At 39.0% G+C, this 26432-nt stretch overlaps 1 protein-coding gene across 2 annotated transcripts in view; it reads left to right on the top strand.

Annotated features, from left to right (window-relative positions):
* The window catches only part of LOC140188446 (putative oxidoreductase YteT), a 207406-nt gene that overhangs the window by 88589 nt on the left and 92385 nt on the right, over window positions 1–26432 (top strand). For both annotated transcript variants that reach the window (XM_072244730.1, XM_072244729.1), the window contains exons 7-9: window positions 13643–13699; window positions 20641–20768; window positions 25327–25381. In XM_072244730.1, coding sequence (XP_072100831.1) covers window positions 13643–13699; window positions 20641–20768; window positions 25327–25381 — 240 coding nt within the window. The remainder of the gene's footprint in view (window positions 1–13642; window positions 13700–20640; window positions 20769–25326; window positions 25382–26432) is intronic.

Here is a 26432-nt window from a genome sequence, read left to right as displayed (position 1 = left end):
GTACTTCCTGGAGTCTGCAATTAATTTGACTTTGTGCTGTAAATAGATAAGGATAATTCATTTCCAAATGGTGAAAAAGATGCAGCAGTTATCAGAAACTGAAACAGAAAAGAGCATAAAATACCACACAAATTGAAGTGAGATAAAGATGTACATGTTTCAAAGTGAACTGTAAGCAAAATGTCTTGTGACCACAGCAAATGTTTTTCTCAATGCACTTGTATGTTAAATTATCAAACAGCCTTTAAAATGGTATTTGCTTCATATTGCAGATAAATAGTTAAATAACAAACTTTTATGTGATGCCAATCACATCCTCAGGATGTCCTAAAACACTTTGCAGAAAATGAATCATTTATAAAGTACCCTTGTTGTTACAGTACAATTATGTGGGATGGATATAGCAACTTGTATCTAGCAAAACCTCAACATTGTAAAAGTGATTAATAGCTAAATAATCTTTTCTTTTGAAATGTTTCTTTAGGTTAGAACAGAGAGAGAGAATCTTACTTATTGTTCGAATAGTGCCATGAGATTTTAGCAACACACTCAAAATGCTGGAGGAACACGGCCCTCAACTGCATCTCTTCCATCTCCCTCTACCTTCCAACTCTTGACTCCTCATCTTTTTTTTTCTCTCTATTCCTGATGAAGGATGGGTCTCAACCAAAGATGCTGTCTGGCTTGCTGAATTCCTCCAGTATTATGTGTGTGTTTCTTAGATTTCTGTCAGTTGCAGACTTTCTCTTGTATGAGATTTTAGAGTATGTTAGCGAGGAACAAGCAGTTAAATGATTCATTATGTAATTCAGGGATCTGGATGAACAGCTGAGGCGTGCAAAATCCAGCATGATAGCTGTGGAATTGAAAATAAAACAATCTGATTAATGGTAATGATGACCATAACACTAGATCGTTGTAAAAACACATCTGGTTCCCTCGAGGTCGAGGTTGATGGTCTTCGTTCTGAAGAAGTGGCCCACAGAGCAAAGATGCCTGTATGTGTATTTGTTTAACGTGTACTTGATGTTGCACTCCAAGAAGCACACAATACTTCATAAATCAACCAACTGATTCCAATGGCATGGAAACCATGACGATTAGAGCTGTTGGATTTGTTGCAGCCTTCACCCGCCTTCACAGCCGTTGAGTTCGAAGTAACTTCGTCCGCCTGTTCCACCGTTGAGGTCTTGGTTGGATTGTTCTTTGTCAGGGAGCTCACCCTCAACCTTACCGCCATGGGTGACCCTACCAGGAGTATAGCTCCAGATGTCATTGCTCTCGGGATCACAGGGCCACAGCGCAACAGGGTGACAATCCACGGAGAAGTTCCCTCACATACTGGCCGTGTGGATCTGGAGTCACATGATGTGGTTGACGCTTGAACATCCTCCACATTAGGACAGTCAGTTGTACCAAAAGGGCCATGTCAAAGCAAAGAACAAAACCAGATGTGGGCATCAAAGTCAGCATAACAAAATCGCTCAGTTCATTTGAGACTAAGTCCTCCTCATAAACATCTGCAGACGCATAAAGATGCTATATCTTTATTGAGACGTATAGCATCGAAAAGGCCCTCCCAGCCCTTTGAGCCACGCCACCCAGCAATACCCGACAACCCCAATTAACCCTAACCCAATCATAGCGCAAATTACAATGACCTATTAACCTACCGGTATGTCTTTGGACTGTGGGATGAAACTGGAGCACCTGGGGAAAACTCACACCTTCCATGGGGAGGACTAACAGAGACTCCTTACAGAGGACACCAGGAATGAACTCCAAGGTCCAATGCCCTGAGCTGTAGTAGCATCACACTAACCACTACGCTAAATTGTGAAAGATGTTCCACACATTAGCTGAGCAGCAATCCATTTACATAGAACACCACAGCACAAGAACAGTCCCTTTGGTCCATTTTGTCTATGCCAACCATGAGTTCAGTTAAAATGCCACTTCTGCCTAAACATTATCAATATTCCTCAGTTCCTGCCTGTTAATGTGCCTGTCAAAATATCTTTTAAACATTGCTATCAGATCTGCTTCCATCATTTTCCCTGGAAGTAAGGTCTAGGCCTCTACCGGTCTCTGTAAGTCTCCTTTAAACTTTCTCCCTCACAGCTTAAAATTATGCCCTTCAGAATTTGACATTTGTATCATAGGAATCATAGGAAAAAAGATTGTGACTATCTACCCTTTATACTTTATACTTTATTGTCGCCAAACAATTGGTACTAGAACGAACAATCATCACAGCGATATTTGATTCTGCGTTTCTCACTCCCTGGATTACAAATATTAAATATTAAAATATTAAAAATAGTTAAAATTAGTAAATATTAAAAATTTAAATTATAAATCATAAATAGAAAATAGAAAAATGGGAAGTAAGGTAGTGCAAAAAAAATGGAGAGGCAGGTCCGGATATTTGGAGGGTACGGCCCAGATCCGGGTCAGGATCCGTTCAGCAGTCTTATCACAGTTGGAAAGAAGCTGTTCCCAAATCTGGCCGTACGGGTCTTCAAGGTACCCTTTGGTACCTCTCAAAATTTATACACTTAATCATGTTGCCCCTCAGCCTTCGATGCTCCAAAGTAAACAATCCAAGCTTGTTCAACCTCTCCTTATAGTTAATGATCTCTAATCTGGGTGAACCTTCTCCAAAGCCTCCATGTCCTTCCTATAAAGTGGTGACCAGAACTGTACACAGTGCTCCAAATGTGAACTAACCAAGCCTTTATACAGCTGCCACGTGACTTCCTGACTTTTCTACTCAGCATCTCAACTGATGAAGGCAACTATGCCTTACACCCTCTTTACCACCCCCTCTACTTGTGTGTCACTTTCAGGGAGTTAAGGTCTTGCACCCCAAATCCCTCTGTACATCAAAATGTGTTCAGTTGGTTGTCATCACAAAATTTGACCAGCTAGCATGCCATACTTCTCTACAATTCCTGTGTATACTCTGTACCACTGTTAGACCACAGCAGGCAGCACAGCTAGAGTAACTATCTCTATCCAGAGTACGGAGGTGATTGAGGTACTCTAGAGTCCCCCCATCTTGAATACAGATGGTGGTGGTGGTGAGGGCAATTTCATTCTTTGAACGAATTACATAACTGTAAACAAAAGCAGTTTGAAGGCTGGTTATCCTCTAGCACTGAACTTACAAAGCTTTCCTCATGTACATTTCAGGTGTATGATAGGATGTCCTCTGCTTGCCTTGATGAGTGCAGTTCTAGTAGTATTAATGCTGGACTGCATTTACAATAAAACACCCCATTTGATTGGCACTCTACCAACCATTCTAAATGTTCATTACTTCCACTAGTTATGGTAGCATGCCCATCTGTAAAATAACCAACCGTTACTTGCCTGGACTGCTCTTAAACATGCAGCATGTAATGCCTAGAAAGCCAAGGGCTTCAATTACATGAGAATTCACTATTTACGTAATCCCCTCCTGGATACACACCATTTTTCAGTAGGTAGCTCATCAGGACTACTCGTGTGCAATTATGAAGGGCAAATGATGTTGGTTTTGCAAGTGACGCACTGATCCACAATATTTAATAATTTTTAAAAAAGATGTGGAGTGAGATGGAGTTTTGTTTAATAAATCATCTGTAAGTTGGAATCTTCAACTATGTAGAACTCCTTTATGCACAGTAGAAAGACATAAGCAATGCATTGTTTACATATTTTTGAAGATATTGAGTCCTTGCCTGGACGGAAATGTTTGAAAAGTGCATTGGGATGTTCTTCTGTATTTAAAGCAGTTTGTAAGTGAAAATTGGTGCCGAAGAATCAACTTGCAACTTTCCAGTTCTGGATGGTTATTCCACACCAAGCAGTAGATTTATCAAACTATCTAAGGGGTTTTGTTCAATTTAACTAAAAGCAGAAGCATTACTAAACTCAAAAATAGTTATGTTGCACACATTTTGCTCAAAACTATATATAGGTAGCATCGATAGCTACGTTTTTAAATAGCTACAAAAATGTTTCTATTTGTCATATATTAATAATAGATTTTTGTCAGGGACAAACATGAGAAGGGACAGGGACTGAGCAATGAAGTTGCAAGAACAGTTAATCTTAGTAAAGTTTTATAGTTTGAGACAGCCAATCAGTCCATTCAGTTTGTCATTAAAACGAGACTGGCTATGGATTTCACTAAACACTGGCCCTTGCCCCTGCCAGTTTCACAACTGTCTGCAATTTGTCATTGTTTTATAGAGCTTTTCGCCTACATTTTGGCCTTCCATTTTGTCTTCAGATTGTGGTTAGATTCAGGACGAAACTAGTTCTATGTTGTCTGCATTCCTATTTTATTCATTTTCAAGTTGCCCATGTCCAAAAGTTATTAACATTAAATCAAAAAGAAGTAGTGAATTGAAGTGTGCAATTAGTCATAGAATTGTACAGCAGAAGATCAGGTCCTTTACTGACCTTTTCACTGACCTTTACGTGCTATGTTTGCCTGCATTAGGACAATATCCTTATTGGCCTTGCTTATTTATGCACCTGTCCAATTGCCTCTTAAACATAGTGATTGTGTATAATTCTATCAGCTCCTCTGGCAGTGAGTTCCAGCTATTAAACAGTGTCTGTGTAAAAAAAACTTAACCCCTTAGATGCTCTTTAAAACTGCTTCCTCCGACCTTAAAATTTTGCCCTTGTCTTTATAGTACCCTTACCATCAGGGAAAAAAAAGATTTTGATTATCTATCCTTTCTATGTGTTGGATAATCTTATATACTTTTATCCAGATGTCTATTAACCCACCTCTGTGCCAGGGGAAGCTAATCAGGTGGTTCAACTCTCTCTTCGGAACTAAACCAATCCAGGCAATGTTATAGTGAAACTCTTCTGCACTCTCTATACAGCACAGCTGAATCCATCCTAGAGTGTAGTGACCAGGACACCATAAATACTCCAGATGTAGCCTAACATAACATCCCAACTCTTATAATCCCCACCATATGAAGACAAGTATGCCGTATAGCTGCTCTATCACCCTACTGACCTGTGTTATTGTGTTCAGAGTACAGTATTGTGGGCTTGACCATTGATCTCTCTGTTCATCAACAATCCTTCGTGCCTGACTGATTACTGTATATCCTACTCCTATTTGACTTAACAAAATGCACCACCTTGCACTTTCCAAGATTAAATTTTATCTGCCATCGGTCTGCCCAACTTTCCATCTGATCTATATCCTGCTGTAGGTTTAGAAGTTTAGACAACCCCCTATTCTATCCATAACATCTCAAATTTATTAGGAATTCTTCATAAATTTTGTGGTGGCTCTAGATTTAAGAAATACTTCATTTGAAAAAGATACTTGAGTGTGATCTGGTGATTATATAATTGTAAAACCTTACAGAGCCTTTCTCTGTACTTGTTCTAATCATTTCCCTACATTCCCTACGTAAATGTGATCATATTTCAACACTACTTGTAAAGCTTCTAATGTTGAAGCTGAACAGGATTGTTCTCAAATGCATTTGGACACTAAAGTTCAAAGTAAATTTACAAACGTTTGTATTATCAAAGTACATATACATCACCATATAGAACTCTGAGATTCAGTTTCTTGTGGGCATCCACAGTAAATACAACGAAACACAATAGGATCAATGAAAAACCACACACAAGATGGACAAACAACTGATGTGCAGAAGCCAACAGACTGTGCAAGTACAAAAGAAAAAACAACAAAACAGTAATAGTAAATAAATAAGCAAAAAATATCAAGAACATGAGATGAAGAGTCCTTGAAAGTAAATCCACAGGTTGTAGGAACAGTTAAATTTTTGGATGAGTGAAGTTATTCTCTCTGGTTCAAGCGCCTGATGATTGAGGGGTAATTATTGTTCTGAACCTGGTGGTGTTGGTCTCGAGGCTCCTGTACCTGCTTCCTGATGGCTATGATAGACTGGTATCCACTATAATATCCACTACTTTTGTAGGCTTTTCCATTCAAGGGTATTCACGTATGCATACCAGGCCATGATGTAACTCATCAGTATACTCTCCACCACACATCTATAGAAGTTTGACAGAGTTTTAGATAGCATACTGAATCTTCACAAACTTCAAAGAAAGTAGAGGTGCTGTGGTGCTTTCTTTGTAATGACACTTACATGCTAGACCCAGGACATATCCTCTGAAATGATAACGCCAGCTAGTTTAAAGTTGCTGGCCCTCTCCACCTTTGATTCCCTAAAGAGGACAAACTCATGGACCTCCGGTTTCATCCTCCTGTATCAGCTCTTTGGTTTTGCTGAAATTGAGTGAGAATGCGGCACCATTCAGCCAGATTTTCAATCTTTCTCTTGTATGCAGATTCGTCACCACCTTTGATTTGGCCAATGACAACAGTGTTGTCAGCAAACTTAAATACGTCGTTCTTCCTGTCATGGTGGCGCCTGCGTACAACGTTCCCTTGGTCAACATCTTCTGGGTAGATCATGAAGCTGTTTAATTCATCTCTATTACATCTGTTTTTCATCTTAAATGTGTTTCTGGAACTGTTAGAGACTGCGATACAGTTTGGAGATCGATTGAGTGACCCAGCACTTTGCTGACTCCGAGAACATTCCAGGAAGCAAATGTGAGCCTCGAGGTGAAGAAACCACGAGACAGGACTTGAGCTGATGTTCGACTCCAACTCACTGATAAAAGCTTCCATCATTCCCTGATTAAAGTGACAAGGAGGACTGAAACATAAGGTGAATGGTGGAAGGTGGGTTCAGCGCCAACTACCTGCCTTTCGATTGCTGTTGGGATCGCTCTGCTGCCAGAGAACCAGAGAAGGAACCTTTGTGGCCAATTTCTATGGCCCAGCGAGTAGGCCTCTGGGTTTGAGCAGTGTCTCTCTTTTGATGATGTCGAATGATGTTAATGAGGTTCTGCGATTTGGACTATGGACTTCTTCAGTCTTAACGGTTTTTATATTTTGTGTTGACGCGCAGACTTTATTTTTTTTTTGTGGGGGAAAGGAGGGGTATCAATATTCTTGTTGTGTTTTTGTTTGTGTTTTGTGCAGAGGAGGGGGATTTGGGGGCTGTTGTTCCTGTTGAGTTCCATGTAGGGTGAGGGGGTTTTAGGATCCAATGTCCTTGTTGTGTGTGTGGGTGTGTGTGTGAGAGAGAGGGGTGGTTTGCTGTTTCTCTTTGAGCTGACTTCCACGGTTTTCTTTGTTTCATGGATATCTGGAGAAGAATCTCAGAGAGATATATACTGCATACATACTTTGATAATAAATGAACCTTTGAACCTTTGGAGCTGTGCTTAGCCTCACAGTCATAGTATAATGTGAATAGAGCAAAGGACTAAGCTCACAACATTGTGGCACACCTGTGCTGCTGGTGATTGTGGAGGAGATGTTTTTATAATCTGAACTGTCTGGGGTCTGCAAGTGAGGAAGTCAAGGAACCAGTTGCACTAGGAGGTATTAAGGCCTAGGCCTTGGAGTTTATTAGTTAGTTTTGAGGGGATGATAGTATTAAATGCTGAGCTGTGGTCAATGAAGAGCATCCTGATATATGCATCTTCACTGCTCAGATGTTCCAGTGTTGAGTGAGGAGCCAATGAAGTGGTATCCCCCTTCAACCTGTTGTGATGGTGGGCAAAATGCAGTGGATCCAAGTCATTCCTCAGGCAAGAGTTGATATGTTTCATCACCAACCTCTCAAAGCACCTCGTCACAGTGGATGGAAGTGCTACTGGGTGTTCGTCACTGAGGCAGGCTACCATGTTCTTGGGCACTAGTATAATTGAAGCAGGTAGGTACCTCAGACTGCTGAAGTGAGAGATTAAAGATATCAGTGAACACTCGAACCTGTTGATCAGCACAAGTCTTCAGTACTCAGCTAGGTACCCCATCTGGGCCGGGTGCTTTCCGTGGATTCTCCCTTCTGAAGGATGCTCCCATGTTAGCCTTAGAAACTGAAATCACATGGTTGTTGGGGGCTGTGGGAGTTTGTGAAGGTATCTCCATGTTTTGTCAGTTGAAATGAGCATAACAGGCATTGGGCTCATCTGGGAATGAAACCTAGTTGTAACATATATAAGCCACACCTATATAAATTCATGCAGATAATCAAAGCTTGATTAAAAATGTACAGTATAAGGAGAAAAAGGGAAACAGAGAAATAGATATTAGGGAAGGAATCATAGAGCTTATAAAGTCATGCAGCATGGAAACAGGTCCTTCAGGCCAACTAGTCCATTCCAACCAAGCTGCCCATCTAAGCCGGACTCACTTGTCCACCTTTGACCATATCTCGCTGAACCTTTTCTGTCTACTTACTGCCCGAGTGTCTGTTAAATGTTGTTATTCTACCTGCTTCAAATAATCCTTCTGACAGCTCATTCTTTATGTGTACCATCCTCAATGTGAAAAACTTGCCCTCAGGTTCCAATTAAATCTTTCACCTCTCACCTGAAGCCTATGCCCACTAGTCTTTAATTTCACAACCTTGGGGAAAAGACTCTGCATTCACCTTCTCCAAGCCCCTCCATAAGATCACCCCTCAGTTTTCTATGCTCCAAGCCTGCGTAACTCTTCCTGTAACCCAGGCCCTGTTAACATCCTTGTAAATCTTTCTGCACTCTTTACGACTTAATAGCATCTTCTTCAATATTTCCTAGAAGTGTCATCACAGGTAGTCAGGGTGGCCAAGAAGGCTTTTGGCACATTGGCTTCTGTTAGTCAGGGCATTGAGAATAGGAATAGGGCTTAATGGTCTGAACCGTACACCATACCAAATGATGGGGGATTACATTTGAGGATTTTTCACAAGCTCGAATTAATGATGTGTGGGTAAAGAAAAGGTAGTAGGACTGGGAGGGATTGCAGAGGTATGTAGGGGAAATACCAAGGAGGAAGTTGAAAATGAAAATAAAAATTTTAAATATGAACTGTAAACCAGAATCCTGTGTACTTTAGTAGCACATATAGATTATGGTGAGAAGGCGGGGGAGTGGGACTAAATGGGAGGAGGGATCCACTCATGATAAAATGGCAGAGCAGACTCGATGGGCCGAATGGCCGGCTTCTGCTCCTTTGTCTTATGGTCTTATACAGTATACTGTATTTGTACCTGAGTAGGATTTTATATGAAATAAGACACAGTAGCAGAGTTTTATATTACTTCAAATTTAAGTAAAGTACAGTTTTTAAAAAAAAGGCCAACCAGGAGTGTCAGATTGGTAAAATAACAAAATCTTAAATGAAGGTTCCAGTAATTGGTTGGCTGATGTGCGGGTGATTTCTGGAAGCGAGTGGAGGTGGTCTTATTAATGAAAATACTTAGCTTGTTAGATAGCATCTGTGGGAAGAGAAACAGTAATTATCTCATGACATTGATCTTCCATCAGAACTGAATATTTAATGGACATTCTTACAGTTTTTGAGGCATAAGATGAAAAATATGGTGATGGAAACCAATGCTATTTGTTTGCTGTTGCTAAGAAACAGCATTAGAAATACAAGGGTGCTAAGGATAGATCATTCGGGAAAGATTAGAAACCTGTTGCAGGAGGGGAAGATGAAGGTGATCCTCAGCCTGAATAATTAAGAAAGGAAGCCTGGGATGAAGGCAGTGGAGAGATTTTGAAGGAGAAAAGTGACATCAGTTTTGTGTAAAGCTACTGGTCTGGAGATTAATATTGAACACAATCCACATTGAATGACAGTTATGACTTTGAACAGAGTTAGTTAAAATTGTGCAGAAGGAGAAATGTCACTGGAAGAATTCAAATGCATTACCAGGAGAAATAAGCACGATTTAGGAAGCTAGCTTACTTTTGAAGACTTGCAAAGATGGGGATTATTGAGATAGGTTAGTGGTTGGCAGGGACTGATGGTCAAGGTATTTTTGAGAATAGGGATAATGAGCTCACATGTGAAGGATAGGTGGAATGCAGTTTAATATGGAGTGTGTAGCCAGGAAAGGACATTGGTAATCAGAAGTTTGGGCACAGGAGTTGGTGGTTTTATGAAGAAGATTTGTGTTTTCTTTTAATTTCAAAATGTATTTCAATTGTAAAATAATTAAATATAGGTAAGAACCCTTAAGCAAATATTTCATGGAGTTCTAATACAGTTTTCAATTAGTGTGCAGGGAGGGCCCTGAGGTATGCCTCTTCCCCATTGAGCCTTTGTAGTGGTTGCTCCCAGTTTCAGCCTATCACTTAGCAAGTAGTCGTGGGTGTTAAGAGTGTTCCAGTTTGCAGCATTCTGTTGTAAACAACACATTCCTCTCCAATATCAGTGAGTTTCAGTATTCAAGAGGATGTCTTTCACTGTGCTGATGGTTTCAGCATGCATACTCAGGAATAGGTTGACATCATGTGCTAAGCAGCTATGCTGAACAAACTGTGACAAACACCTCCGTATGTCTTCCTAGAACTTCCTGGCAAAAAAACATCAACCCCATATCACTTGTGGCCTTTAATAAAGGATAGCACCACATTGTGGTAGATATTCTGATCATATAAAGACCATGTGGGCACGTGGCCAAGTGGTTAAGGCATTGGAGTAGCGACCTGAAAGTCGTGAGTTCGAGCCCCAGCCAAGGGAATGTGTTGTGTCCTTGAGCAAGGCACTTAATCACACAGTGCTCTACGATGACACTGAAGCCAAGCTGTATGGGTCCTAATGCCCTTCCCTTTGACAACATTGGTGTCGTGGAGAGGGGAGACTTGCAGCATGGGCAACTGCTGGTCTTCCATACAACCTTGCCCAGGCCTGCGCCCTGGAGAGTGAAGACTTTCCAGGCGCAGATCCATGGTCTCGCAAGACTAACGGATGCCTTTAATAAGAAAGATCTGGAGGGGAGAATCTTCCTCATCACAACTAAGCAAGGTCTTGACGCTTAATTGAAAGCTTTGCTAAATGCCTTCAACAATCTACTCAGGGAACCACTGCATCAGGTTCTGATGATACTTAGTCTACTTGCAAGCATGATGCAACCACACACAATGACAGTTTTCAGACCAACGGCCATGTAGAATTTCTCCTCCCATTTTCTGGAGGTATATACAATAAAGTTTTGCAAGCTCAATCCATTTGAGCCTCAAATGAACTGGGAAAGATCTAATATGATTCAAACAGTATAGTTGTGCTGTATAGACCTAATCTCCAGCAAGTGCAACAACAAAGTGAGCACCTTACAACTACTGACCAAACTCTTTCCTGTGATTTTGAAAGTTGTCAGTATGACAGTTTCTTATGTGTAGAGAAGTTTGCAGTTCCCAAATTGGCCTTATTAGCTATCAGAAACATGGTGTGAAAGTAAGTCATCCTTTCTGGGGAGCTACCAAGAGGAAGACGAGTTGAGTTTTTCCTTTACTTTAACTATATTCTGCATTCATTTTTTTGGTATATAATATGAACCTATTCCACCAAGGGGATAGGTTCTGCATTCTTTCCTAGGGTTATTGTATCTCTCTCAGACTTTCTCTTCCTTTATGCATACCCTTGAGGATTAAGGCTCTAGCTCCTTGCCTTGACTTGTATCCACAAGAATATTGGAGAATTGAAGAGAAGGTTTGCAATTCTCCAACCTGTGTAATCTTTTGACAGTCCTTCAGTGCTTTTTAGGGTCAATTGTTTCATGTTGAGGTCTTATATCTCTTTGCAAACCCTCTGGTTTTCCTGTAGGTGACAGTCAGCTTACAAAAGGCTGTGATCAAAGGGCACCAGTGTGTGATTCTGGTGCATTTAACAGTGAGCCTTTTGACCGCAAGGAGAAAATCTTTTTTGGACTGGACTGGCCAGGCATATTGTCAGTGCTCCAACAGCAGGTTTACTAAGACTATCTCAGAACTTTACACCTTTTACCATACGGATCAGGAATACAGAAGTGGTATGAACATTGCTGTCTCAAAGTCAACCCCCAGGCTACTGGCTGAGGCATCACCAGCAGGAGTGGGAGCTATTGTAATATTTTTGGCCTTTTCTTCCCAACAGGCTGGGTGTTAGTATATCCTAGGCAAAATGTCTTCATAGTGAACTTGTTTCTTTACAGTAGAATACTTAGACTAGAGGAATAATTTCCACTGCCACTATCATAACTATTAGCAATGGCGCTGTACTGCAGTTCACTGCACTCCAAGAAATGAAGCCATCACCCTTGACTGTAGTGAGGTAACTTTACATCACAGCAGATCACATGGTGCTTTGTACACTGCTCATGTTATAGATGTTATCTCTAAATCCATTTTAATGTTGAAGTACACAACTTAGTCACATCAAAATTTGTTGACACAAACTATAGCATTTGTCCAGGACAGGAACACCAGAGTTGATCTGCTCTACCACTTCGTTTCCACTGTGGGTAATCAGGCAATGTTCTTGGAGGAGGGTGAGCTTGATTAAAATTTGAAGTTTTGCATTGAACTTTGTTTACAAAGTTGCTACTCCCAAATTCTTCTTCTCTACACTGCTGCTTGGTTCCTGGATGCTTGTAGCTCACCCTTTGTGCTGCTGCTCCCGGGTTTCCGGAGCAGGGGTACCGACCTTGGACAAAGTGAACTTGGAAGAAATTAGAGTAGGAGAGAAATTTGGAAGGAAATGGGATTTGGTGAAGAGATAGACGCTTTAGAGCAAATGTAATGCACGTGAGGAAGGGAAGCAATGGTGACAGATGATTAGATGGTATAAATTAGAGAAAAAGAAGTCCATACAGATTTTGCAGATGATGGATTTAAAAAGACTCCTTGCAATATACAATAATTTGGATTAATAAACAGTTCTGTCAAATGAAAGCAGGGCCATATTGTTTATTGTGCTCCTGATAAATCTCACATTTAATGGCTGGTGCACGTCTGCCAATTATCTGAAATGAAAAGCTGGTTAAATATTTAGTATGTGCAGCCTTGCATCAAAACAACAAAATACAAGCTGGTTGGTCTTCCTGTAACATGTGTGGTATGTGTTTTTTGAGAACATTCATTTTACTTTTTATGGAAAGTCCCTTTGGTTACAAAAGGAGTAATTTTTTATGCGCTGTTGGTGTGTTAAGTATGACAATAGACAAATGTTTGTATTTTGGCTATGCAGGTAACTTCAGTTAATTTGACTGTTCATGTTTTTCCTTCTTGTATTTGTGATTACACTTGCCTTTATGAACAAACAGAGCAGAGCAGGTTTGAGTAGTTAGGAGTAATTTCATTTTGAGCAGATCTGCAAAGTAAAATGCAATGGCGGACAGAAAGCCCCGAAGATTGTTTTTTTTGTGTGTGTGTTTCAGTTCCCTGTGTGCTAAACCAGGCTATTTCCTGTGAAAGCCCAGTGCACATTTGAGTGACAAGATTATTTCTGGATAGTCTGTTCAATGTCTGAATTCTTAACTCTGCCCACTGAACCGCCCTCTTGCTTTTTAAAGTGGAATTTTCCATCATGTTCACAACACAGAGAAATTGAAGAAGGTCGAGGTCTGACTTGGATGTCAACATTGATGTGGAGGGGATTCATGAGCTGCACTGTAGGGGCTTGCATAAATTTTGGAAACTAGTATGCATGCTAGGTTTTGATTGGATATTGCTGCAAGTGATATCAGTGGAAAAGTGGGTGCTGATTGCAAGATGCAAATCTACTGAATGATGTCATGGTCTATTTATGCAGGAGCTGCTAAGCCAGGGAGTGATAGGAGAAGTGGTCCACATCCAACATCTGGAACCTGTGAGTATTACTTAGTTCTTCATGAAAGGCTTTTATTTCCGCTTAGTTAGTTTTTTTCTCAGTTAAAGGGACAGCCAGTCTTACTGAATTTAACAGCTTGCTGAATTTTATCGACAGAAAACTAAAAACTTAAGAGCCTGCAAACCGAAAAAAAGACTTTAAGGAGCAATACTGAATACTGGCAATGTTTTTTTTTAATAAAGGCTTACTGCAAGATACATTAATATCTTTGGAGATTTGCAAAACAACTTTAAAAGAAATATCTCACTTGTGTTTTTTTGGCTGCGATTTTTCTTTTCTCCCAGCTTCTTCCTACTTCCATTGTACTATTCACAATACGATGAGTTTTTGCTTTTTTTTACATTACTCTGTCTGCAGAACTGGATGTGGAGATTATGGCAAGAGCTGAACAGCATAAGTGAAGCATTTGTGAGGTGAAACTGAATGTTGGCTGCACCTGAACATTGGTTGCTAGTGATCTTGTCACAAGGTGTTGAACAGTGGAAAAAGAAACTGGTTGCAAACATCGGTAAGGCTGATATCTTTGTTAGAAGAAACATATGTACAGTGGGGACAAAATATTCTAAATTTTGCATACTCATTTGGGGGTTAATAGTATCATACTACCATTTTAAATGTATCTTAACAATCTTTTGGAAAATTGGAGCTTGTATTTAGAAACTAGTCTTTGCAGTTCATCCAGTACACATTAATTTCAGTAATAGTTTGACAAATTCTGAATTTTCTTTTCTCACTCCCCTAAAATAAAAAAGGATATTTAAATTACTGGTGTTATTAATCTGTTCTAAAATAATCTATACAGTGACCATGACTGATGACAAGAAACAGTTTATTCTGCAGAATTGCATAAAGAATCAAAATTGTGTTTCCACCTGATAGTATATTTCATTTTTCTGGAAATCCGAAAATTTTTAAATCAAAAATGTATCTGAATTGTTCAGTAGAAGTAATTCCTGATATGTTATTATATATTCTCTTTGGATGCAGCCCAAACACTCTTAAATGGTTTGTTTCAATATGGATCAATACTGGTTAGATTTATTTCTGATCCTGAATACTGTACATGTGTTATTCTAAAATGGTATTTATTACTGAAGTTTGCGACAGGCTCTTTTTACTAGCTAATAATTGGGTTATTTTGTTTCACAAATTATTGAAAAAAATTTTGAAAATCAGGTAAATAAAGTGTGTCTCATCTGGGTTGGCGTTGGGATGCATCTACATAGATTTCTTGCTCCTAATTGATTTCCAGCTTTCCTTTCGTGTGAGTGTGTGTGTGTGTGTGTGTGTGTGTGCGCGTGTGTGGGTAACTGTGTGTGGGATAGACTCAGATTTGGCTGTGAAAGACTGAGTCTATTCCTGACACTCGAGGCTTGGGTTGATGTGATAACAGTGTGTGTGAGTGGTGTGTCAATATTGGTGGCACAGCATTTCAACATTTCCAGTGTTACAGTGTGTGTGGGGGGGGGGGAACACCTTAATTTTGTTAAAATAAAATTGTCCTATTTCCCCTGAAAGTGAAAATCCTCATCTGTATGTCAACACCTAAAATAATGAGAACATTTGAATTTTCATTTTAATTTCAAAATACACAGTATTATTAATCTTATTTCAAATCAAATCACTAAATTTACATTATATGAATATACTGTACTTCACATACAGATTTATGCAAAGTGTTTCAGCAAACTGTTTTACAGGTTTGTATGTGAACAAATAAATACATACTTTAAAAGCACTTGTGTAATGTGTAATCTTTCTTGTGTTTATAATGCATAGACTTCTTGTTTCTGATCATTTGCAAAACCCTACTCATATACACACACTCAATAATTGGAAATCTGAGCTAAGAATATGATGGCGAATGTTTAGAGTACTGTTGAAGTTATTGTATCCTGATGAGACTCAATCTGGAATATTATGTACAGGCCTGACCTTTCTCCCTATGGAGGGATACTTATCTGATAATCAGAATGTAACAAAGATTTGTCATATTTGATTCCCGAGTTGGGGCCTATACTTCCTGACATTTAGGTAGATGAGAGTCTAGCTCATGAAAACATAATAAGTTAACCGTTATTAACAGGATATATTCAGACTGGGGCATTGAAAACCAAGATCACATTACTACCATCTTGGACTTTCAGATATGAAGAGGATTAAGATATATAGTTAGTGCAGGAAAGTGGGACTGTGCTGTAGATTAGGCCTCAACATTGTTCAGTGGCTTATCCTTGTTCCTGTTTCTTGGGTTCAATTATGCACTTTCAATTATGTCACCAACAACTGGAGGTATTTCAACTCACTCTAACAGACTCCAGAACAATCATTTTCATAGAGGAACGCATCAAGATTTTTGTTTTTGGTTCATTCGCTCTATCTTGGTACATGTAATAATAATAAACCAATTAGCAATTGCTTTTTATTTCATTCTGGATCTTTGTATCCATGTTGTGTATGAACAGTTATATATCCCATTTAAGATCGTTTATATTTTAAAATTACAGACAAAATATTTTTTAAGTTAAACTAATGTTGTAACGATTTAGTTTTAGGTATAAATATCTCTATTGATTTTCAATATCTAGCTATTCATTTGAGAAGATAATCACATCATGCTCAAATTTGTCCATTAATCAATTTATATCATCTTTTGGCTATTGTTAAACATCAAAACACTTCAGCAAATATTTTGAAATTCAAAACTCTTGCCTTCCTCTCCCACCAAACCAACTAAAATGTGTTATTGTAAGCCTTTATTTAAGAAGAATCTTTTTGGATATTTTATGTGCAGTAAAACTCTGATAATCCATTGGCTGACCATTTGGAAATCCTGACTGTTTTGTCATCTGACTCATAAGATAATGTTTTCTGTTCTTCCATTCCATTCTTTAGAACCATATTTCATGCACTTCTTTCCCACTCACCTGAGTCTAATTTCCATACTCCCTTTTTACTCACTTACTCTTATGCTCCCTTTACTGAATTACTCATTTATCATAATACAAGGTAACATCTTAGAGGGAAATAAAAAGTGTGTCAAAAGTGCATTAGAGTAATAAACAACAACATTGAATGGTTTGGAAAATTTGTAAGCATGGCACCATCAATCTTCCAAATATGTTGCATCACTAGAGTTTTACTCTATTACGTGAGTATGTATACTGATTATAAAAATGTCAGATCTCAGGTCCTCTTCTACCGGTCTCCTAAATTTCAACAAACTCCCTCAAAAGAAAGTTGGCAGCTTTTGTTTAACTATGCTCCTAAACTATGGAATTCAATACCTGAAACTATAAGGGATACAGTCACAGTTGAATCTTTTAAATGCCAGCTCAAAACCTACCTTGCTTTTAACTAACATAATTTTGCCATTTATTTTTATGTTTGCACTTTATCCCATTGTAAAGCACAAAGTAAAGATGTCCAGCATCTTCAAAATATTATGCTTCAACAGGCGGCAAACATGATTAAGAACTCCCATCACCCAGGTCATGCCCTCTTCTCATTGATAGTATCTAGGAGGAGTTACAGGAGCCTGAAGACACACACTCAACACTTTAGGAATAGCTTCTTCCCCACTGCTATCAGATTTCTGAATGGGCAATGAAGCCATGTAACACTACCTCAATTTTTCCTCTCTTTTTGCACTACTTATTCAATTTTTAAAATGTATTTCTTATTCTTCTTATGTATAGTTTTTATTATTATGCATTCAATGTACAGCTGCCACAAAACAATAAATTTTATGACATATGCCAGTGATATTAAACCTGATTCCAAACTACATCATTTGTATGAAATGTGCTCTATAAATAAGTTATTATTAAATAGTGTACAGATATTTTTATGAAATTATTTGAAGGGGAATCGAGCATTGGGAGAACTTCAAATAGTGCCATGAAATCTTTACCATGTCCTTGTTGCCATATGGAAGACTGAGCCACAGTTTCTTATTTATAGGATTCAGTACTCTGCAGTTCACTGTTAATGTAGTTTATGTAACAGTCCCATGCATGGAGTAGAACTCATCCATTTAAGCCTAAGAGTAAAGTCACAAATCCAACTGCATGGTTTACCTTCAATAGGGCTGTCACTGCTGTCAAGAATTAATGGTGCATGATAGGGAATTTGTTGGACCTATCAGGAAATCGCTGGTCTAAAGATTGGGTTAAGGGGTTGTTGAATTCTTTTACCATACCTGAATAGGACAGATTGGAATGAACAACCTCTCTTGACCCTTTTTAAATGTCCCTGTGAAAATCTTTAGTCATAAGACAAAATGTTAGTCAATAATCTTTCTTTCACAGAAATCATTCCTGAGGAGCCAAATTTGCTGATAGTAAAAAGCTAAGTGGGAAAACAGATTATGAGGGAGGGCACAAAGAGTCACATAGATATAGATTAGTGGGTGGACAAAAATTTAGCAGATGGAGTACAATGTGACGGAATTTGAAGTTATCCACAAGTATGAGGAATGTAAAAACATAATATTGTTTAAATGGAGAGAGGCAACACAATGCTCTGGATAGAGGGATTTGGGTATCCTTGTACATGAAAACCAGAAAATTACTGTGCAAGTGTAGCAAGTAGCTAGGAAGGCAAATGGAACTTTAGCCTTTATTGCAAAAGTGATACAGTGGAAAAGTAGTGAAGTCTTGCTGACAGTTGTGGATTTTGCTGAGACCACAACTGGACCATTCTGCACAGTTTTGGTAATTTTGTTTCTGGATGGATTATAGGGAGTTCAGAAAAGATGTATTATGCTGATTCTTGGAAAGTAAACATTATGATCACTGCCAACTTGCAAGGAAAGATTGGGAAAATTAGGATTAAAGGACTTTTAGAAGAAAGAGGGTTTGTCTGACTGAAACAAAAAAAGTAGCCAAATGAGCTCGACGAGGTGGATGCAGAGCGTTGATTCTTATGGGGAAATCTGAAACTAGGGAGTATAATTTCAGAACAAAGGGTTGCTCACTTCAGGCAGATGAGGAAAGTTATTTTTGTTCTTGTGAATCTTTGGAAATTTCTATCCCAGAAAACCATGCAGGCTGTGACAGACTAGTTTTTGGACTGCAGTGATCTCAAGGGTAAGGGGAAAGTGAAGCTGAGCCAAGATCAAATCAGCCATGAAACATGGTCACTGAGCAGTCTTATTCTTCGTGCTCTCACGAGTTGCTATATTTTCCAATCCATAGTGGTATTTTATACTTAAGTGCAGTGCAGGGATTTGGTGCTAGTCAAAGCACAATAAAATGGTTGATTTTTTAAAAAAGTTAATCTTTTCTTTAAAAAATATAATCCAGAAGATACGAGGTTTCTCAGTTATTGGTAGATTTCTGTACGCCACCTGAATGACCATGTTGCATCCGGAAGCCTCGACATTAATTGTTGATGAACAATTCATTACTCATAACCTTACAGCATTGATGGGGAAAGGGGGAGCCAGTTGCATGAAAAATGTTTGCTAATGTAATTGCATCACTCACTCCTATGTAAAACATTTTACATAAACCTTCAACTAAGATGTCAAACTCTCTCTTACCTATTTAAATAAGTGTTTTACACTGCAATTCTGTATTTTAGAGCTAACCAATATTAAGGTAAAATATAGAAAAATAAGTCAAGGGGCTACTTATCATCATATGAAGTGCCAAATCTTCACAAAGGACATTGTTGCTAATTAACCTACAACCAAACTGCCCTTGTATGTAAACATAAATAAACTAAAAATGTCTATTCATATCTATTCTTATCCAGCATAGATGGAAGAAATGCAGTACAGCTTATGAACTACAATTGGAACCAATTGTAAACATGTGCAAGTGACTAAGACCGGCTACTGTGCAGTAGACTAATGGGAGACAGTGCATGAACACATCAGAGCAAATTCAAATTTATGGTTTTGAAAAAAAAAACGAAATTGCTTAATGTTCTTCGAAATGGTTAGCCAGTGGCATGAATATTCAGATACATAAATTCCAGGCAAATGAAAGCTTACTGTATTTAACAAGCCACAAGGAAGGAAGCTATTTTGTTCATATGAAAGTCACATGAAATTATAGCAACATCATTGGTGCACTGGCAAATTAATATAGACTGTAAATTAAATTTGAAATTTTATGCTCTATCTTGTTTAGTGCCTTTGTTTTCTAGAATTCTTGTGAATAGTTTTCTACAAACACTTTCACTTTCTTTATAACCTTTCACTTACTTGCCTCTTGCACACCTCACTTCCTTTCCTTTACAGCCTCCATCATTTGGTTTTATTTTTATTCTGAAATTGTCCCTTTCTTTAATCTTTGTTGGTTTTCTGTCCTTTTCCTTTTATGGTCAGCACAGAGAGCAATTTCCAATACACTACTAGTACTAGTAGAATTCCCAATGCACAAATTCTCGCTTATGTACCCAACAGAGAAGGCATGAATGCTAAATGTGAATGGGGACCAAATCCATGACTCCATGTGCCTTTTGTTGTCTGACTTCCATAAATTAATACTTCAAAATTTTCCTGCAGCATTTTTTGTGGAGCACCTCTAGTAAGATTTGTTGAATGGAACTGTACTGTCCTATAGGAGGTTTTTTGTCCCATGGCAGCTTTTGGGAACAGCTAATCAAATAATCTCTATGAGGATGCCTGACTCCAGTAGCTTTTAAAATGCTTTTCAAAATCTAGGACTTGTTCAGTTTTTAGTTACAACTTTTAGCTTGTGCATTATTTTACCTTTCTGTTAGCATAGGCTATCTTCTGTTTTGTTCTTAAGTGTGATCAGCAGATCTGATTTGGGCTCCTATTAGTCACACAATATTACTTGTAGCTAGTATCGATCCATTAAAAAACTAAGAACTTACCATTCATTTAGTACTTCAACAGTGTTTTACTAAAATGAGAGTGAATGATTTTATTTCCTGTATTCTAGGTTGGTTTTTATCACTTTGCACACTCATTTGTGCGAGGGAACTGGAGAAATGAGCAGGGGAGCACCTTCTCACTAATGGCTAAATCTTGCCATGACATTGACATCATCAACAGCCTGATCGAAAAAAGGTGAAATATTTGCAAAAGAATGCATTTAAGGAAATTTATATTGCTGCACACACTATTTGAAATGAGGGGGAGAAAACCTAGTTTCACTTGTTTTGCTGAGTTAGCTGAGTCTAGTTTCACCCCAACCTTACCTCCCACTCCATCCTTGGGGAGTGTTTCTCCTGCTGATCATTATTAAAACATAACAGCTGGGAGAAAAACACATGATTGAACTTTGGTGGATGAACAAGATCAAGCACACAGTGATGTTTTTCATGAAACAGCTTGCCAATAGTGAGTAAACGGAATCAGATGTGATGAATGATCAGTTCCTGGGAACATTTATTTCTGGTGGGAAAACTGAAGCTGCCCAAACACAGTATCTGAGGAATAAAGTCATCAAGTACAGAAAGAAATTATTTTTTCTTCTTTTAAGCACAGCAACAATCCATTACTTTCTTCCATTTTACTCCAAGAAAAGTTGTTTGATTTCTGGTTGCAGTACCTGTAGAATCCAACTCACAAATACATTATTTGCTGTGATTTAATTTTTCAATAATCAAATAAGAAAACTTAGAAAATAGATAATAACTTTTGTAATAATAGATATTCGGTTTTACACCCTGGTTTGGAGAATCATTGTCTCATTTCTGTATACATCATATGGTTATATATGTTATATACATGTATGTAGTTAAATGACAATAAACTTCACTTGACTTGACTTATTCTGTATTTTCCTTTCAGAGTATGATTTGTTCACTTTTCAGGATGTGGGACTCACGGCATTTATTGCCCGTCCCCAGTTTCACTTGATCCACCAACTTGAACTTGCATATCTTCTGGTGAAAGCACTCCCACAGCGCTGCTGCTAGGGAAGTTAATAGATTTAGGCCCACTGATGATGAAGGAACAGCAATATATCGTCGGGGTAATCTGTGCCTTGAAGGGGAAGCTGAGACAGTGATGTTTCCATGTGTCTGTAGCCCTTGATCTTTGTGGTGATAGAAGATGTGAGTTTGGCAGTTGCTGTTAGACTTGCCTAGATGAGGAACATAGTTCATTTCATAGGTGGTAGAGATTGCAGCAACAGTAAACCACTGTTAGAGGAAATGAGGTGCACAGATGGGATGCTTATAAGGAGGGATGATTTGGATGGCACTTAGTTTCTGGAGTGCTGCTGGATCCTGGAGTTCCTGTCGGATTGCCCAGGGCTGTGTCCTGAGCCCCCTCCTATACACCCACGACTGTGTTGCCACGCACAGCTCCAATCTGCTGATCAAGTTTGCAGATGACACATCGTTGATAGGCCTTGTTTCCAACTGTGATGAGACAGCCTACAGAGGAAAAGTCATCGCCCTGGCACAGTGGTGCCAAGAAAACAACCTCTCCCTCAGTGTCAAAAAAAAGGAGTTGATCATGGATTACAGGAGGAATGAAGACAGGCTAGCCTCTGTTGACATCAATGGGACTGTAGTTAAGAGGGTGAGTAATTCAAGTTTCTCGGTATACCCATCACTGAGGATCTCACCTGGAAGTACATACTGGCTGTGTGGTGAAAAAACTTTCACCTCAGATGGCTGAAGAAGTTTGACATGAGTCCCCAAAGCCTCAGGACTTTCTACAGGGACACCATTGAGAGCATCCTGACTGGCTGTGTCACTGCCTGGTATGGGAACTGTACTACCTTCAAGATCAGGGCACTTCAGAGAGTGGTATGGACAGCCCATCTGTGGATGTGAATTTTCCTCTATTCAGGACATTAACAGCACCAGGTGCGCAAAGAGTGCCCGAAGGATTATCATGGACTCCAGCCACCCCAACCACAAACTGTTTTAGCGGCTTCCATCTGCAAAATGGTACCAGAGCATTAAGGACAGAACCATCAGGCTCTGAGACAGCTTCTTTCACCAGGCCATCAGAATTATCAATACACATTGATCTGATTGCTTATCTGACTGTACATGCATGTATGCAAAACAATTATGTTTGGGCGATATCCTCCCATATTTCCCTTCCTTGTTGCTTGTATATAGTGACGGAGACGCAACGTAAAGATTTTTACTCCCTCGTGAGATGGATGTAAGAAGTAAAAAAAATTCTAATTCTAGTTCTAAAGGAACTGTAAAGTTTTAGAGTGACAGGAAGTGAGTCACTAGCCACTGGATACTCACCCTCAGTGACCTACTGTGACCACAGTTCTTGTGTTGTATTTCAGGTCAAGGGTTGGGATATGAGCAGCATGGTAATATTAATGCCATTGAACATCAAGGGTAGGAGGTTAGACTCTCCTTTGTTGAAAGTGATCATTGGCAGTTTTGTGGCACAGATTTTATTGAACACCTGTGAGATTTTGTTTGGATCCTGCTGAACCTAGACATACCTAGTTCATTTTGTGGGGAACTAAACATTGTCCACTCACTCACCAGGGAGCAATCCCATGGATAGAAGTAAGGCCGTTCATGAAGTAGCTGAAGATAGCTGAGTTTAGGATGCTGCCCTGAGGGACACATATAGTGTGTTTAGATCTGGGATGATTGGCCTTCAGCAAAGACAACCATTTTCATGGGAGATACAAGTCCATTTATTTAATTTAATTTCGAGATACAACGTGGAATAGGTCCTTCCAGCCAAGTAAACAGCTCCACCCAGCAACCCACCTATCTAACGACAAGACAAAATACAATGACCAATTAACCGACTAACCAGTACATCTTTGGACTGTTGGAGGAAACCGGAACACCAGGAGGAAACCCATGCATCACAGTGAGAACATGTAAGCTCCTTCATGGATGAACTAGGCTTGTACTCGTTGGAATTTAGAAGATTGAGGGGGGATCTGATTGAAACGTATAAAATCCTAAAGGGATTGGACAGGCTAGATGCAGGAAGATTGTTCCCGATGTTGGGGAAGTCCAGAACGAGGGGTCACGGTTTGAGGATAAAGGCGAAGCCTTTTAGGACTGAGATTAGGAAAAACTTCTTCACACAGAGAGTGGTGAATCTGTGGAATTCTCTGCCACAGGAAACAGTTGAGGCCAGTTCATTGGCTATATTTAAGAGGGAGTTAGATATGGCCCTTGTGGCTAGGGGGATCAGAGGGTATGGAGGGAAGGCTGGTGCAGGGTTCTGAGTTGGATGATCAGCCATGATCATAATAAATGGTGGTGCAGGCTCGAAGGGCCGAATGGCCTACTCCTGCACCTATTTTCTATGTTTCTATGTTTCCTTACAGACGGCGCTAGAATTAAAACTCCAAATGCCCCGAGCTGTCATGCTAACTGCTGTGCTACTGTGGTGCCCAACATGCATGTCCATTAACTTCAATTTAATGCTTAATGCCATGCTCAGCCAAAGGAGCATTTGTTTTACGTTGATGTCTAGGACAGTTACTATCACGCCTGACTGGGATACAGCTCTTTGTTTCATGTTTGGCTAAATTCCAATCACTTCGCTAGTGATTGAGAGTAGAATGATTGGATAGTAATTGGCTAGATTGGATTTGTCCTGCTTTTTGTGGACAGGTGCTTCCAGGACAGTTATACACATTGTTGGACAGTGCTGTAATAGAACAGCTTGAGAAGAGACACAATTAGAGTCCTTGAATCTATGGATTTGATGGCTGGTTCAATTGTCTTTTGCTATATTCGGTGCCCTCAGCCATTTCTTTATATCATGTGGAGTGAATCAAGTTTTTGCAGACTAGTTTCTAGGAGGAAGTCAAGAAGTTTAAGTCATCATCATTGTTGGGTGAACATACTTACAAATGTTTCAGCCCTGTCTTTAGCACTCATGTGCTAGGCCCACTATCTGGAAGATAAAGATATTCTTGGAACTTTGTTTTCTCTCTCACTGGATGTTTAATCATCGAATGCCATTCATTACTAAATGTGATAGGACTGCACTGGTTTGATCTGATCTGCTCATTGTAGGATTGCTCAGTTCTGTCTGTTGCATACTGGTTTTGCTGTTTGACATGAATGTCGGCTCTTATACATGCCCATGAAGTTGTCTTCTCTCTCACAACTCCTCCTTGATTCTTAAGTGTGAAGGCTATTTCACAGTAGCTAATCAGCCTACCAGCATGTCTATAGAATGTGGGAGGAAACTCACACAGACAGAGAGAGAACATGCAAACATTCTCCATTAGCACCTGAGATCAGGTTTAAACCCAAATCCTTGTAGCTGTGAGGCAGTAACAATAACTGCATTTTTACAGGCAAGGCAGTTATAGTTGGCAAATTTCTATTTAAGGATATTGGGCCTATTGTGTTTTTAATGATAGTTTTATATCAGTTTTGAGCTGCTACCAGTTCTTCATTATTATCAGTTTTTTAATTAATTAATTAATATTCAGTCAGTCAAGAAATGTTGGCACTGTCAATGATCCCCACATCTTATAAATGAATAACGAAAAATAATTCAAACTGCCATAGTGGAATTTGAACTCATGTTTATCTGAATTATTGATTTACATCACTGGATTTGGCAGATCACTGAAAATGCGGGTGTGTTGAGTGAAAATACAGTGCTCCATTTCTTTAATGTGTTTAATTACACATTTTATTTTTCTCTTAAGGTGCATCAAGGTTTCATCATTTGGATCTCTCACACACTTTACCAAAGAAAATAAGGTTAGTGGTAATTTTAAAACATTGTTATCAATTAGCACACCAGCTTCTCATACACCTGAGACATATAGCCTGATAAAAGATGATGAAAGAAGCCATTTGACATATATCTATGGTGCAATTCTTTAGGAACCCCATAGCTTCATATCTTCTTCTGCTTGAAATGTTCCTGCTATTCATATACACCATGTGCTGGATAAACTTATCCAATAGAATGCAGTGTAAGAGACGGGAAGCTTCCAGTTGGCTGATTTCATGAGGATCAGTAATTAGGGCAGTTCACAAAAACAGTAATTAAATTTGGGTATTGATGTTCATTTAACTTAGATAATCAGTATAAAACAAGAGTCTCTGCAGATGGTGGAAATCCAGAGTGCAACACTCAAAATGTTTTAGGAACTCAGCAGGTCAGTCAACATCAATGGAAATTAATAAACAGTCAACATTTTGGGCCAAGACCCTTCATCAGGACTGAGTATTTATGAATAGTGCCATATTTCTGGATGAAAGGAATAGGGCAGCTTGACTGAATTAACAGTATTTGTCTGAATTTATATTATTTGTGAACCAGAATATATAAATATGAATCAGAAAGTATCCAAGCAGGCATTGCATGGCATTTGTGCCTCAACCAAGATCATTTGAGTTACTACAAATCCAGAAGTGTGAATGTGAGGTTTGTAGACACATTCTTATCCGTGCTCCTTGTAAGTAAGCTTAATGGTGTAGTCTCTCTTCAAGACGATTGTTGAAATGTTGCTAGCTGCAAGTGAATATACAGTACGCAAAAGAAGATTGACAGTTCGGCTGAGTCCAAGCCAAGTCAGAGGAGGAACCTCTAATAATATTGATCTTTCCATTTTCTTTCATTTGCTGATCTGAATTCCAAGAGTAGCTTTCATTCTGGGCTGACGGCAAGCTTGGTTGAATAATTTCTCTTTCAACTTGTAATTTAGCTCATTGAAGTGAAGTGCAATATTGAAAACTGGAACTGTACAGTGGCAATATGTCGGTTTTTAAAGGGGAGGGAATATGCATTATTTAATCTACGCAT

The sequence above is a fragment of the Mobula birostris genome, chromosome 27 (genome assembly GCF_030028105.1).
Source record: "Mobula birostris isolate sMobBir1 chromosome 27, sMobBir1.hap1, whole genome shotgun sequence".
NCBI lineage: Eukaryota > Metazoa > Chordata > Chondrichthyes > Myliobatiformes > Myliobatidae > Mobula > Mobula birostris.
The sequence above is the reverse complement of the archived record's forward strand: the minus strand, read 5'-3'. Positions and strand labels throughout refer to the sequence as shown.